The 13,898-nt window shown below is 30.7% G+C and overlaps 1 protein-coding gene across 4 annotated transcripts in view; it reads right to left on the bottom strand.

Annotated features, from left to right (window-relative positions):
• Nucleotides 1-597: 597 nt before the first annotated feature.
• Nucleotides 598-13,898, bottom strand: part of LOC143245547 (RNA-binding protein FXR1-like) — a 78,776-nt gene continuing 65,475 nt past the window's right edge. For all 4 annotated transcript variants that reach the window (XM_076491923.1, XM_076491915.1, XM_076491929.1 and 1 more), the window contains exons 13-14: nucleotides 7,062-7,199; nucleotides 598-1,838 (exon numbers count right to left, since the gene is read on the bottom strand). In XM_076491923.1, coding sequence (XP_076348038.1) covers nucleotides 1,468-1,838; nucleotides 7,062-7,199 — 509 coding nt within the window. In that variant the 3' untranslated portion in view covers nucleotides 598-1,467. The remainder of the gene's footprint in view (nucleotides 1,839-7,061; nucleotides 7,200-13,898) is intronic.

The following is a 13,898-nucleotide window of genomic DNA, read 5'->3' as shown; positions in this document are numbered from 1 at the left end:
CACACACATACATAATAAAGTTGCAAAGATATAAATTAAGTTAGGGGTAAACTTTTATTTTGAAAAATGTGTAATTTGTCTACATCCAAATGAAAATAGTAGATACAACCACGTAAGAGCATCTTTTGTGGAATTCTTTTTTAACTATCTGTCGTTAAAATGTTCAACATAATCATTGCACAATGCTCTCTACTGGCAAAAAAAAAGTCTTTTAATTAATATTTTCAGTGATTTATTTTCTACACGACATAACATTTTTGTTACTAATGGACTATCAAAACGTATTATTTTGATAAATGAATGAAACGCAATAAACTTCCTCAACTTACGATTACGAGAACTGCACAAACCTTCGTAAAAATAATCATGTTTAAAACACAAAAATTCTTGTTCACTGAGTTTCCCACAATGTTAATAACAAAGATACTTTTCTCCTATTAAAACTCAACATGAACGAAAAATAATGCACAGCTTTCCATCAATCTTTTGAACAGACTTAAACAACTGATTATTAAAAAAAACACGTTTATCAGTAACTTTCATAAAGTTCATAACATGAAATAGTATTGTAGTGTTAGATAAAATAACAAGCATGTCTGGGATGGTCAGAATTTTTATTGCTTCGAAATAGACATTACAAGACATCAGAACGGTTGCTTTGCTACCGCTTTGGATTTACCAAAGATTCATAACTTGGCTGCTAGAACTTGTTAAGTATCAAAAGTGATTAGTATCAAACGCTTTGAACAGGCTAATGCTATGATATTTTGTTACTGACATATGTAAGAAATGTTGACTACACAAAGTGTGTTCCTTAAAATCGGCCATGTTTCTATAATCAATACAAAAAGAAAAAACAAAAATTTCAAAAGCACCAACTACACAAACATAAATATATCCACTTTTCTGGAAACTCATTTTTGTGAAACAACATGTTCACAAATTCCTTATCTACTTAAATGCCAAATGAAAACAATAAATAACGATTAAAGGTATACATCCCAATTACAGGACTTTATTAATTGGGGTCAACTTAATATGATTAACTCAAACGGACCAATATATTAGTATAGACGCACAGGGGTTTAGGTTATACAACAGCTTTGTTCAACCAAATTCTTCATGGCAACTATAAATTATCACACAAAGAGGTGCATTCAACCGAGTTGAGCAATTATATTTAAAAACAGAGCAGCTCAACACTATTTTTTTCATTGAGTGTTTCATGTTTGATTTTCTATGACTATGTCTGGATTCTTACCTTTGACTTTCAGATTATGATGTTTAATAGAGACAGTGACATAACTGATGCAAGTCAGAAGGGCAAACATCTGCTAGGATTAAGTGATATAACAATAGCTATGACAGGTGTTTGCTTATATTAGGGAAAACAACAAGTTCTTTTTTTTTATTATTATTATTAATTTCAGCACCACGACTAACCGAATAATTTAAACCAGTAAATTTCTAGGCTGTTCCATTGACAATCTGTTTATTATTATTAGACACTGCTGGCTCAGTTAGTTTTTCTGATCTGACATGAGACTGACGAGGTTCTCTCTGTTGCTTTGGAGGGGCAGAGTTCATATTGGTTAACCCTTTAGAAGCTTCACAGTTATCCTCTCCATTTGTGCTGCTGTCTCGCTCTCTCATAATTGCTCGAGGAGGAAAAGATTTATCTCCACTAACTCTACCTCTTCCAACTTCCCGGGGTTCTGAATATCTGTTATCTATCTGACGTGGTTGTTCAGTGTAAGATCGTCCATCTTCTTGACGCTTGTTACGCCTTCTGCGTCGCCGTCTTCGGCTCTGAGACCCTTCAACAGATGACACACTTTCTGGAAAAAAAAACATAAACAAACTGTTATTTATTAAGATATCCAATAAAGTGAACATTGAGTGTGGAAAAATAAATTATTCCAGCTTTTTCTCAATTTCCGTTAGTAAATAACAAAAACAAACTGACACACACATACTGAATATGGTAAATAAAAGAAATGGTTTAGTAGACTTGCTAAAACATTGTCCATAACATATAGCTTGAATGTTAAAAGAGTAACAGATCACACTAATCCAAAAAACTATCCTTTACAAAAACATAAGTAAATCAAACTCATCTGCACATTTATATAACAAGTAGCAGGCATTATTCTATGAAAACTCTATATTAAACTTCAAGTTTTTCTAAAAAAATTGTACTTTTAGTTAGGTGCTTTTTGAAAGTTCAATCACTAATAAAAAAATTTATTGTATCATATTATGGTATTAAAAAATTTCCTCATTAAGAATGATGCAAAACTATTGTACAAACTATTACAATAAAGAACACAACAATTTGGTACAAATCATTATATTAAGTTACAAACTGAATATATTAAAGCACTCAAACATCTTGTACTTGAATTCTGGTTGTAATACCAGAAATTAATGTTAAGTCACTTGATATTAAGAAAAGTACAATAAACTTTGTCTGAGAATAATTCAAATAATGTTATAATTGATAGCTTGTTAGTTGTAATTAGAAATTTAATGTATAACGTAGAAAGTTTAAATGAAGAACAGTTGCCTGCTCAGATTGAACATTTTAGTAATTTTAACAATGAAGTTTCTAAAAATACCTTTAGCCAAGTATTTAAACACATTGCATTAAAGTATTGTTTGTGTTTTTGAATATCAGTCTTTGAGTTAATTCTTCAGTCTAACTGTAAATTTCCTTGAGTTAGTAACTTGTGTATTCCAGTTGTGACTGTAAACCTGGATTTAAGGTTGAACTCCAAACAACTAGCCTCTATGGCCTCCTGTTACCACAATCACTACTTTGGTATTTACAATATGAATTGCATCTTATACAACACTAGTGAAATGTCAAGATCAAAAACAATCCTCCATAACTTAGAACTGTTAAATATAGAGAGACATGGCAATGAATCAGTAACACTTGCCCTTCACATGGATCACAGGAAATTGGTGACCATGGCAAGACTTTCTCCTTGAGGCACACAGAATGTCCACTATTGTTACGTACATCCATTTAGATAAACTCTTGACACAAGACAACCTCTGTCTTCCATGGCCTCCCTTTCCTTCAATCTTTCTGCCTATATATTTACTTGGATATGCTTAAGCAAATTGCAGCATCACAGAAACATGAAGAAGCTCAAACCTCAGCCTACCGACTCTGAAATTTATTCTTCATGTTTCAAATAAAAATATATTTAGGAACAGAATTTTATTTACATTATCACAACTAGAAATAGTTTTTTACACATAATCCTGTATGTTTCGATGTATTCAAAAGCAGTCTCATATATTCTAATCTAAGAACAGTCTTTCTCTCAGATGCAGTTTCATATACATCATTACACCAATGAGCATTCATGTGAACTTCATAGCATCTAAGACTAATCATGAATCTATCATTGCATAAACATCTTTTATATACTACCATTACTCTTAAATGAATACTTTCAAGAAGAGTCTTGTATATTGTTGTAAGTTTTCTTCAATTAAAAATATCTATATGTACATATTGTTTAATGATTTCTGGTTATAGGGAGATTTCATAGCACATGATAGGTGTGGGTTATTGAAAGTTTTAGAATATGATAGGAGTACTATAAAAATGTAGGTTACTAGAGAAGATGATTATTGATTTACAAGTCTATTAGTTCAGTTTCATGAACTTGAAATTCAATGAAGAAACTGCGCTACAAAATTAGTGAGTGAAATTGTTGTGGCAGCATCTACTGCAAAATTAAGCCGAAAAATATACATTGAAGTTAACTTATCAACATTGCAGTTTAAGAAATAAAGTGCTTTCATTAAGTGAACTGAACTTTGCATTCTTCTTTTCTAACAAATAATAATAAAACACCTATCAACAAAAAATATTACAACAATATTCCATATATATATATATACACAGACATACTTATAGATTAGCTTGAAACCACAGATTTGCATGTATCTCATTGTGGATCCAACAAACCTTCCTGTCAAATTTGGAAAAGATCCATCAGTAGAGGATAAAGTAGTGGTAAAAAATGTCCATGCAAAATTGAAATTTTTTGTGTACCTTCTGCATGGACCTAATGAATCTTCATATCTTGAAGTAGTTACATGGACATACAACAGACAGTACTAATATATTTATATAGACATTTTTTGTTTACACACATTACACTGTGAAACAATTTTACATAACTAGAACATATTTAAGTTTATCTTTGTTCAACTCAAGTCATGCACAAGCAAGAGGAAATAGCATAATATAATGTTTAGTACAACAGGGGACCTTCTGGTCCATCTTGGTTGTCCCATCCTCTAAACCAGGGGTGGGCAACATATTTTTCATAGTGGCCATAACTGTAGCTAATGAAAACAAAGTTTGCCACACTATTAAAAAAAAACAATTGTAAGATGTTAGTTTAATCAAAATAATTGTATTTCAACTAACCTTCAATGTGAAAATTGATGACGGTTTTTATCAACAAGTTTTGTGAAATTTGGCTTAATATCTATGCTCAATGAGTATCTTAGCTCTGCCTCTAAATTTATGTCAGTAAGCCGAGATCTGTATCTGGACTTGAAAAAATATAGCGTAGAAAATGTTCACTGACACCCATGTTGATCCAAACATGGAAAATAATATTGAAATTGTTATCTTTAAATATGAAAGATTCTCATTTATCAGAATAGTGAGCCACATCTCTCTGATAAAATATTTTTCTTTACCTTTCATGTGTTCTACACTTTGCAGGGTAAGCACCTCGTCTTCAAATCCATACTTATCCAAAGACAAAAAATATGTAATTTCCTAACTGAAATTTTCTAAGTCAAATTGAAATGGATCTTGCAAAAATTCAAATATCAATTTCAAATTTTTAATTTTGGAGAAATGTGATTTAAATTTTTGAGACAGATTTTTGATCCAATTTACAAAGAGATCATCTTTAGCATCAGAGAAATCATCATCCTTATTAATTTCTTAGAAAACTATTCAACTTTGAAAAATATGTCAAATCATTCTTTTGTAATTGTTCTGCAAGGAGGTTTAGCTTTAATTGAAATTCATGAATACAATGTGATTGCTCACTTATTATTTTACCTCTTCCCTGAAGCTTTGTATTCATATTATTCAAGTGAGTCATCATGTCGCACAGAAAGTGCAAATCACACTGTCATGACAAAATTTCAATTTCGGGGAAATTTTCAATCTTACCTTTTTCAACAAGATACTCTTTTATTTGAGGTAATAAGGAAGTAAATCGTTCCAAGACTTTTCCTCTGCTTAACCATCTTACATTTGCAAAGTCAGTAAGATCATCAAAAGTACAGCCACTGCTTTTCTTCAAAGACTCAAAAAACTGTTGATGGATGAGAGAGCTTCCACTTCTCATATAATTCACAATTTTTACAACAATGTCCATCAAATTTTTCAATTCATCATTTTTAGACATCTATACAAACAAATTTTCCTGATGTGCAAAATGCAATGGAAGGATGGCAGTGTGGACTTTACATTATTTTCAATTAAATGCTACGACAAAAGAGAAACAAATCCTAATTTCACCCTAATCATGGCGGGAGCACCGTCTGTTGTGATAGAAACCAGTTTTTAAAAATCCAGATTGAATTTTTGACATTTCAAGAAAATTTTCAAAGATGGTTTTTCCACATGTTCGATCTCCCAATCCACAAAGGCCAAGCATTTCTTTCCTCAATTGAAGATCTGAAGTTACATATCAAACCAAAGATATCAACTGTGCAGTGCCACTAACATCTGTTGACTCATCTAGTGCTAAATAAAAATACAAACAGTCTCTTAGTTGTTCAAACAACTGATTTTCTATTGTTTTGCTAACTCTTGCATTCTTCAGATAATTCTTTTTCAACTTAATTTCACATTATTTAGGTTTTGAAGAACATCATCTTTTATTTTTGAATCGTAATTCTCCAACAGAGTTTTAATGACTACAATCAATACTTCTTTTACTATTTCAGCATCAGAAAATGATTTCTTTTTTTGAGCTAGAATCCAAGCTACCTTATAGCTAATTAACGTATTTAGTTCTATCAATGCATGCAAAACAACATACACTTGATGACAATCATCTAAACCGGACTGACATTACAAAATGGGAAGATTCTGTGGCAGTGATGAACCACGTGATATTAGCGATGACGTGAGGCAGTGCGGTTGCTCAATACCAAATCTGCGATAAAAAATAAATGATGGGAAAAGTTGATTCCTAAATTCAAGCTAGCCACATGAGGCCAGTGGCCATGGAGTTGCCTAGCCCTGCTCTAAGCCAAATTAAAATTATTAAAGAAAATTTAAAGCCAGTTTCTATTATTCATGTATCTATCATGCTTTCTTTTAAATTCACTTGAATTTAATGGCTCCACAACATGCAAAGACAACCCATTCCATAGGTGAACCACGTTATTTGAAAAATAGACTGTCTTAGCTGAAGATGGCTTCACTTCATCTAAATCTATATACGTGTCCCCTAGTTCTACTATTCTCACTGTTAAATATGAAAAATGTTGACGTATCAACATTATCAACTCACTTTACAATCTGGTCCCCTCTAGCTCTTCTTTTTCCAGAAAAAAAAAGCAGTTTTAAAGATCTTAATCTCTCCACACACAACAACTCCTTCATCCCACATATACCATTTTGTTAATCCTCTTCTGTACTCTTTCAACAGTACAATGTCTTTTCTAAGATAAGAAGCCCAAGACTGAACACAGTACTCCAAAGTTACTTGAGCTGGAGAAAAATAGTTCCAGGCAAAAAATGTAGTAGCATCCCACAAGATGTTTAAAATGAAAAATTGTACATCTGTTCAGGAGTACAGGAGCCATATAAATTAGCTGAAAATTAAGTATATAAAGATAAGAACTATGAGTTCACAAACATAAGCTTCCTCACAAAAAATATTTCTTTCATTGAATTTAATATACAAACAGTTTGCATACTTTGGGTAAAGGTGAAAGTTACAATCTATCTGATAGCATGAAATCTTTTTCTTTTAATAATGAAAATAAAACCTCACCTCTATCCATGCTTGCAACACTTGACACTTCATGGCTATCCAATACAGATTCATCTTCATCCTTTACACGACGGCGTCCTTTTTGACGTGGAGGAAGGTCCAACACTCTACCATCATCAGGAGTCTCTCGACGTGACCCTGAAGATGAAACTTTAACTTAGTAACAAAATTTACTTAACTACAACTTCACTAAAATCCAGTTCATTTATTTATATGTTTTGCAAATATATATAATTAAAGAAACTTTCTAAGCACAGCCTAATATACTACAAATTCATCTACACACCAAAAAGAAACCATATCTAAATACCATACAGAACATGATTATCATATAAAAAAATCATTCAGGTTAAAGGAGAATGTTAAGTTTTGTATTCATTTCTAGTTACTTCTTTGGTTCACAATATAAATATGCAAATATGACTGAAACATATAACAAAACCTAAAGCTTCCCCTCTCACGACTCAGTAGGTAGCCCAAGAGCTTATAATACTAAAATTGAGGTTTAATATCCAGGGTGTCCACAGCCTACATAATCCATAGTACAACTCTGTATTTCAAACAAAGAAAATTAAAAAGATGACAAAAGTTCCAAATAGATACAATTCCATACATTCGTGTATGGAACCTAAATCTAAATCAACCTAAAACTCATTAGAATATCCAAACCAACTTCCCTCCCCCAAAAAAATAAATTATATTCTAAAAACTTAATATGCTAAATGGGCAACTTTACACAGCAAGATGACACTGAAAATGCAAATTATTTCAATGCTAGAAATGATACATATGAATGGTTGTTTTTCCTGAACAATTCTTGTATGATCCTACATGTGATTTATCACCACTAAAATGGTCTGATTCTGCAAGCCACAATCTTGTATCCTGATGTATCATAAAAATTTAAGAAAGTATACAATAAAATAATGAAACCAAAGGATAATATATATATTTCTATATATATATTGGAAGAGGTAATTTACAACTTTTAAAACATGCTAGAAATGCTCAAACAACTCACAGAGAAGAAACAATAATATCTTTAAGATGTTACCCACTTCTGAAATAGAACATTTACTTTCATCATGAAAGATAATTAACAATTAGTTTTAATAGAGTGAACTTATTCCAATGGATGTTCCTTCAATGCACAAATAGCTTTGAAAAGATATCATCACCATCAAATGAATCATCTGCAACCCCAAGCTACAGAAAAAAAGTTTAAAATGATAAAATTACTCCTTTCTGTAAAGTTAATTTTCTGAAGTGGAACTGCCTACATAACAGTATTTTTTGCATTGTCAATATACCAAAAAAATTAAATAATGCTATGTTGTTATTTCCTTCAATATATTTTGGTTAAAAATAAATAATTTTAGAATTTTTTTAATCAGTTGATAAATTCTAATGAATAAATGTTTACAAAATCATATTTTATGCTCTTCAATGATGTGACAACTTAAATTTAAAATTAATATTATGAATCACAACTAATCATAATTTTCACTATGAAATCAGTTATCTTACTGAATTCATTAACTTTGACCCAATAACTTATATTTTATAATCAAATAGGTAATAATGGTGCTTTTATACTATATTATTTTAATATAATTAATTAACCTTATTTCCATAGTTTATAGAAAAACCACATTAGGTTATCAGCTGTACACAAAAGGGTCAACCCCTGTTTTGTGATGACGAGAAACCCACATGAAGTAAAAATGTATCTTGGTGCATTAATACCCATACCAGCTGTCCTGAGATACATTTGAACCCCTAATTTTAGCAGTGTAAATCTAAAGACTGACTACAGTTCCAGTGGGGAACACTATTCACATAGACAGGAGTCAAAATGTGCATGCTATGACCTTTAAGGAAGTGCAATTTAACATGATATTACATATTTGGTATCAGAGTTATCAACAATTCACCTTACTCCAATACTGCTGATTAACAATAGGTTATAATAGAGAAGAGTAAATACAAGATAAAATAGACAGGGATAATAAAAAAAACAAACTTCAATATGCTGTTCCCATGCACATTATGTTAATAAGTTTTATGTTAAATGTATAACTTTTCATGTCACACTTATACTGTCATAAAATTCAAGTAACCTCAAAAGACTTACGGTATGTTATTTAAAGGCAAATATTAAACATATATATACACACTGTTTAACATCTTTCATTTTTCATGATCACACTATATTAATTCATTAATTTTCTTAATATCTTCACCACAAAACAGAATATTAAAATTAAAGTGATAATAAACTCATTTATGAGTATGTGTATTTTCTTATAGCAAAGCCACATCAGGCTATCTTCTAAGTCCATTTACATAAGCATATATCAAATTAAAATATAAAGATGTAGATACTTTGTTCAAGTAAGTTAACTTCAAAAACACTGGTAAGGAGTTCTTGACAACCCTCTTTTTTAATACATAAATACAATACAATCAGGGTAGCCAAGGTAACCAACCAACTGATAATTTACCTACTTTTATGTTATCTTGCTTTTCTTATCTTTCTAATCTCTCTTTCAAGTAACTCATCAAACAAACATTTAAATATCATTGTATTAACATTTCTTTCTGTCTCTTATGCTTAAATCCTTTAGCATTGCCTCAGTATCTGATTTCTCCTGCAGAGGGAGTAGCCTTTATTTCTAGGTACCAGCATCATTTTTTTTTTCATTTCTTCTTTAAAATAATTTTGTTTGGTTTGTTTTGAATTTCAGACAAAGCTACACAAGGGCTATTTGCACTAGCTGATCCTAATTTAGCAGTGTAAGATTAGAGGAAAGGCAGCTAGTCATCACCACCCACTGCCAACTCTTGGGCTACTTTTTTACCAACAAATAGTGGGATTGACTGTAACATTATAATGCTCCTACGGCATTGGATTACAACTCAAGCGCTTTAACCACCTGGCCATGCCGGACAGATCATTTTGTATAAACACAACTACATATTTTTACTTTACAGCAATTGTAACAGTTTATTTTCTATTTTCAAATATAAAAAAATTAGCCATATAAAACTGATTTGATGCTTACTATAATAAAATCCTCTACAAACTCAACTTAGTCGCTTTTGTCAGTAATGGTTTGTTAACTAAAAAAGTATAAGCAGGTTACAGGTGCTGATAAGATTCAATGCCCAAAAAATAGAGCAATTTCTTCTTTATTCAACCATTCTCATTTTTCAAAAAAAGAGGAGAGATAAACATTTTTCAAGAGTTGCATACAGAGAAGTCCTTTTATAATGTTTTTACAGTTTAGTTAAAAGCAACAAGAAATTCTCAAAGCATTTATTGTTCAGGCAGTTCTTGGTTTGTTCACATAGCATTACTCTGTATACATTCATATGATGTTCATACAATCAAATGGTGATTTACTCTTACAGTTTGTTCAGAGCGAGTGAAAGTCCATTTGTAGCAAAAATCAGATTTGATAGTTTCAAGGCAAACATGAAATTTACACTATTTATCAATGTTTTTGTAATATTTTTATATATTAGTGTATAATGTCTCTCCTGAGAAGGAACAATTTTTAAAAGATCACAATATTTCATAATATTTATCATTGTCACATTCCCTTTATATCGATTCTTCCAGAGTAAGTCGATAGGTGTTGCCTGCACTGTTTAACATAACAAGCTTTGCATGCAATATTAACTTCCTACCAGAAATGTAAACTTTGATGGTGAAATCAAGCACTAAAAAAGATTACAACAACAAAAGAAAAAAATTCCAAATTATTTTTCATGGAAAAGATGTTTTCATTTGTGAGCTAGAAAAGTGATAAAAGCATACTGCAGTTATTTGATACTGATAGTTATTTTTGCCCTTTATATGCAATCTGAAAAGCCCAACTTCTTGTAAGTTGGCAGACAATGGGGCCAACCTCTTCTTTGTAGTGTTGTAAAATCATCAATTTCAATACACTTATTTGTTTTTTTATTGCATATCATGTTAGGAATGTTTTTTTCATCTTCAGAGAATTAAATTGTTGCTACTAGAATATCAACATTTTTTGAATATATGCTTATTAAAAATAATTTACATGTAGTTTTAATGACCCATTATTTCTAGTAACTTCATCTTTACTTAGAAGGATATTTTGTATCATTTATTAACACCAAAGAAACACAACCCATACACATCTCCTGTTTCCTTCATAGCTATCTTATCAAGAGAAAAAAACTTTGAATACTACTAAGTGTTTTCCACAAACATTACTGTGTGTAAATAAGTGTATTTTCACTGTAATAATTTAAAAAGCTTTCCCTATGTACCTTCAGAATTTTCTATTATTTTCAAAATTGTGACCTTCACAAAGTCTACTAAATGTCATGATTTGGTGTTAATCACATATTGTTAGGTAAAAAGTTCTTATTAAAAGAAATACAAAACAATATGTTCTTTTTTTACATTGGAGGATTATTACAGTACAATTGTTTCAATGGTCTTCAATGTTTTTGTCACAGAAAGTATAATATTCAGTCTTTTTGCAAATGGAAAGTTACACAAGTTGAAACCTCTCCAAAGCAGTAAAATCTTATCTGAACTTGCACCTCTCAAGTTTCTTCTAGATTTGTTGAAATGTCTTTCCTCTAAAGTTGAACATTCTTTTATATTTATTTTTCCAAAATGAAATAAATTATATAAGCCATTAAATTAATTTTCAATAATAATTAATTTGAAAAATGTAAATAACTTGGTAAATTTTGTAGAAAGAGAACCCATGCAAAAATAAAAATAAATTATGTATATAAAAGAGAAAATGTAAATAACTGCATCCAAAGTATATTAAAAGAAACTTCTACCATGCACATTACTCTGTGTGAGCACAATGTGTAGTAAAAATGTTTGGTGTTACTTTATATAATTATATCTAAATGTTTTTACACTTGTTACTGGGTTGAAGCATATTATTGAAGTTACATTTTTTTAAACATGGCTGAAAGGTTAGTGAAAATATTTTACAAGCTACAATTATAAATAAAGTAAATTTTTGTTTTTTCTTAAATAATGAAACAGGTTTTGATCAAATCAAAACTGGAATGACCCTTTCAGCCCTGTTTTTTCACAAACCGTTCAGTCTTTTATCTACTCGTTAATACTATGGAAATCTCTAAGAATTAATCATGCATTTTAAAACCACATATATCAACTTTCTGGTGACATCAGTGCGTGAGGTACAAGCAGGGTAGAAAGGGTCTAAACCAGTAGATGGCAGTCAAGTTAGATTAAAAAAAATGAAACAAGATTCCACATGGCAATTTTCCAAACTTGGCAGCTTTATTACAACATGAGGAATAATTACCTCTTCATACAAAAATGAACTGAATGTGTAAAAATGAAGATCCATGGGAAAATGTAAAAATAATTAGAAGCTTTAGGATCATTAGGTACAATAATGTGGCCAAAATTGGACACAAGACCCTTTCTTGTCTGCTTGGCTCACTCACCTGGGAGTAAGCAATGGTTTGTTCTCATATCCGGGATAACAAGTCATTGCCAGGTAAAAAAACAAAGATATTTTTGTACTAAGTGCCATGAGTTTGTTATTAAATGGTAGGTTAGTTTGGTTAATTATTACGACACTGGGCAATACCATACGAGTTGGGAGTTCACAAATGGCATACAATCTCAGCAACAAAACTGAACAAGTTAACTCCAACTCTAGATGTAGAATATGGTTAGTGAGCCACACAGATTGTTCTTTGTAAGATTTCTCAAGACCTCATATTCAGTCGTGAATGACATAAATTTTATACAGATCTCATTTATTAAGAGCTAGATATAATAAATGTTATCCTATTACTTAAGATAAAATGGCCTCACTAACTCACAAAACACTGAGATGTCAGTACACTGAATTGAGTCATAGTTCACTCTCAAAGGTACAATAAGTGTTTGCTTATCAAGATATCATCTTCTATTTTCAATTCACATCTGCAAGATCTTACATATTTTTTGAGAAACAATATATCCATAGAACTTTCCATTATCTTCAAGTCATCTTTCAACAGATAATAAATTCTATGTTAAGAAACGTTTAGCAGGTTCACATTATCAGTCCTACACACTTTTAATAAAGTATTATCATCATCGAGAGAGAGAAAAAATAAAGATAAGTGAACATAATGAAAAGTTTTTCATAAAAATGTACATTCAAGAATACCTCAAAACCTCCAACCTTATGTACAATTCACCATATTAAGAATTATTACTTACTTTTGTCATTAGTATTTGAAAAGTCATGTTAACTTTGACATGATTTTTTTAAGTTTATTAAATGATTATTTTCTTTTCATAGTGCTCACAGGGCCTAATCTAGGCCACTTATGATATCGGTTTGGGCATCAAGTACTTTCACACTCACACTCGCCCCTAAAAATAAAAAATGGGTGAGGGTGGGGGGTGTTTCTCATCTGCCAAACTTAAAAATTGACAAACATTTTTCTTATCAAATAATAAACACATGTACATGTTATGTAATCAATCAGTTATATGAATAGAAACTTCATCCACAAAATATTCTGTAATATTTTCTAAAATTGGTAATGAAGCTAATTCTTTAACTATAGCTTCAGAAATCAGTAGCATGTGTTTTGAATAAGCAATAAAAATAGTGCTAGATTTATTGTTATCCATTCGATATTCTATTACACTTGCCATCATCTATATAAAATGATCAAATTATAAAAAAAGAAACCAAAAAACAATAACACTGAATGGATGATCAGCCCCTATGACAATCTCATTGATGCTCAAACTAAATCCTAGATCAGGCCCTGACTCAAGAGAGAATATTCAAAGTT

The sequence above is a fragment of the Tachypleus tridentatus genome, chromosome 1 (assembly GCF_004210375.1).
Source record: "Tachypleus tridentatus isolate NWPU-2018 chromosome 1, ASM421037v1, whole genome shotgun sequence".
In the NCBI taxonomy this organism is placed as follows: Eukaryota; Metazoa; Arthropoda; class Merostomata; order Xiphosura; family Limulidae; genus Tachypleus; species Tachypleus tridentatus.
The sequence above is the reverse complement of the archived record's forward strand: the minus strand, read 5'-3'. Positions and strand labels throughout refer to the sequence as shown.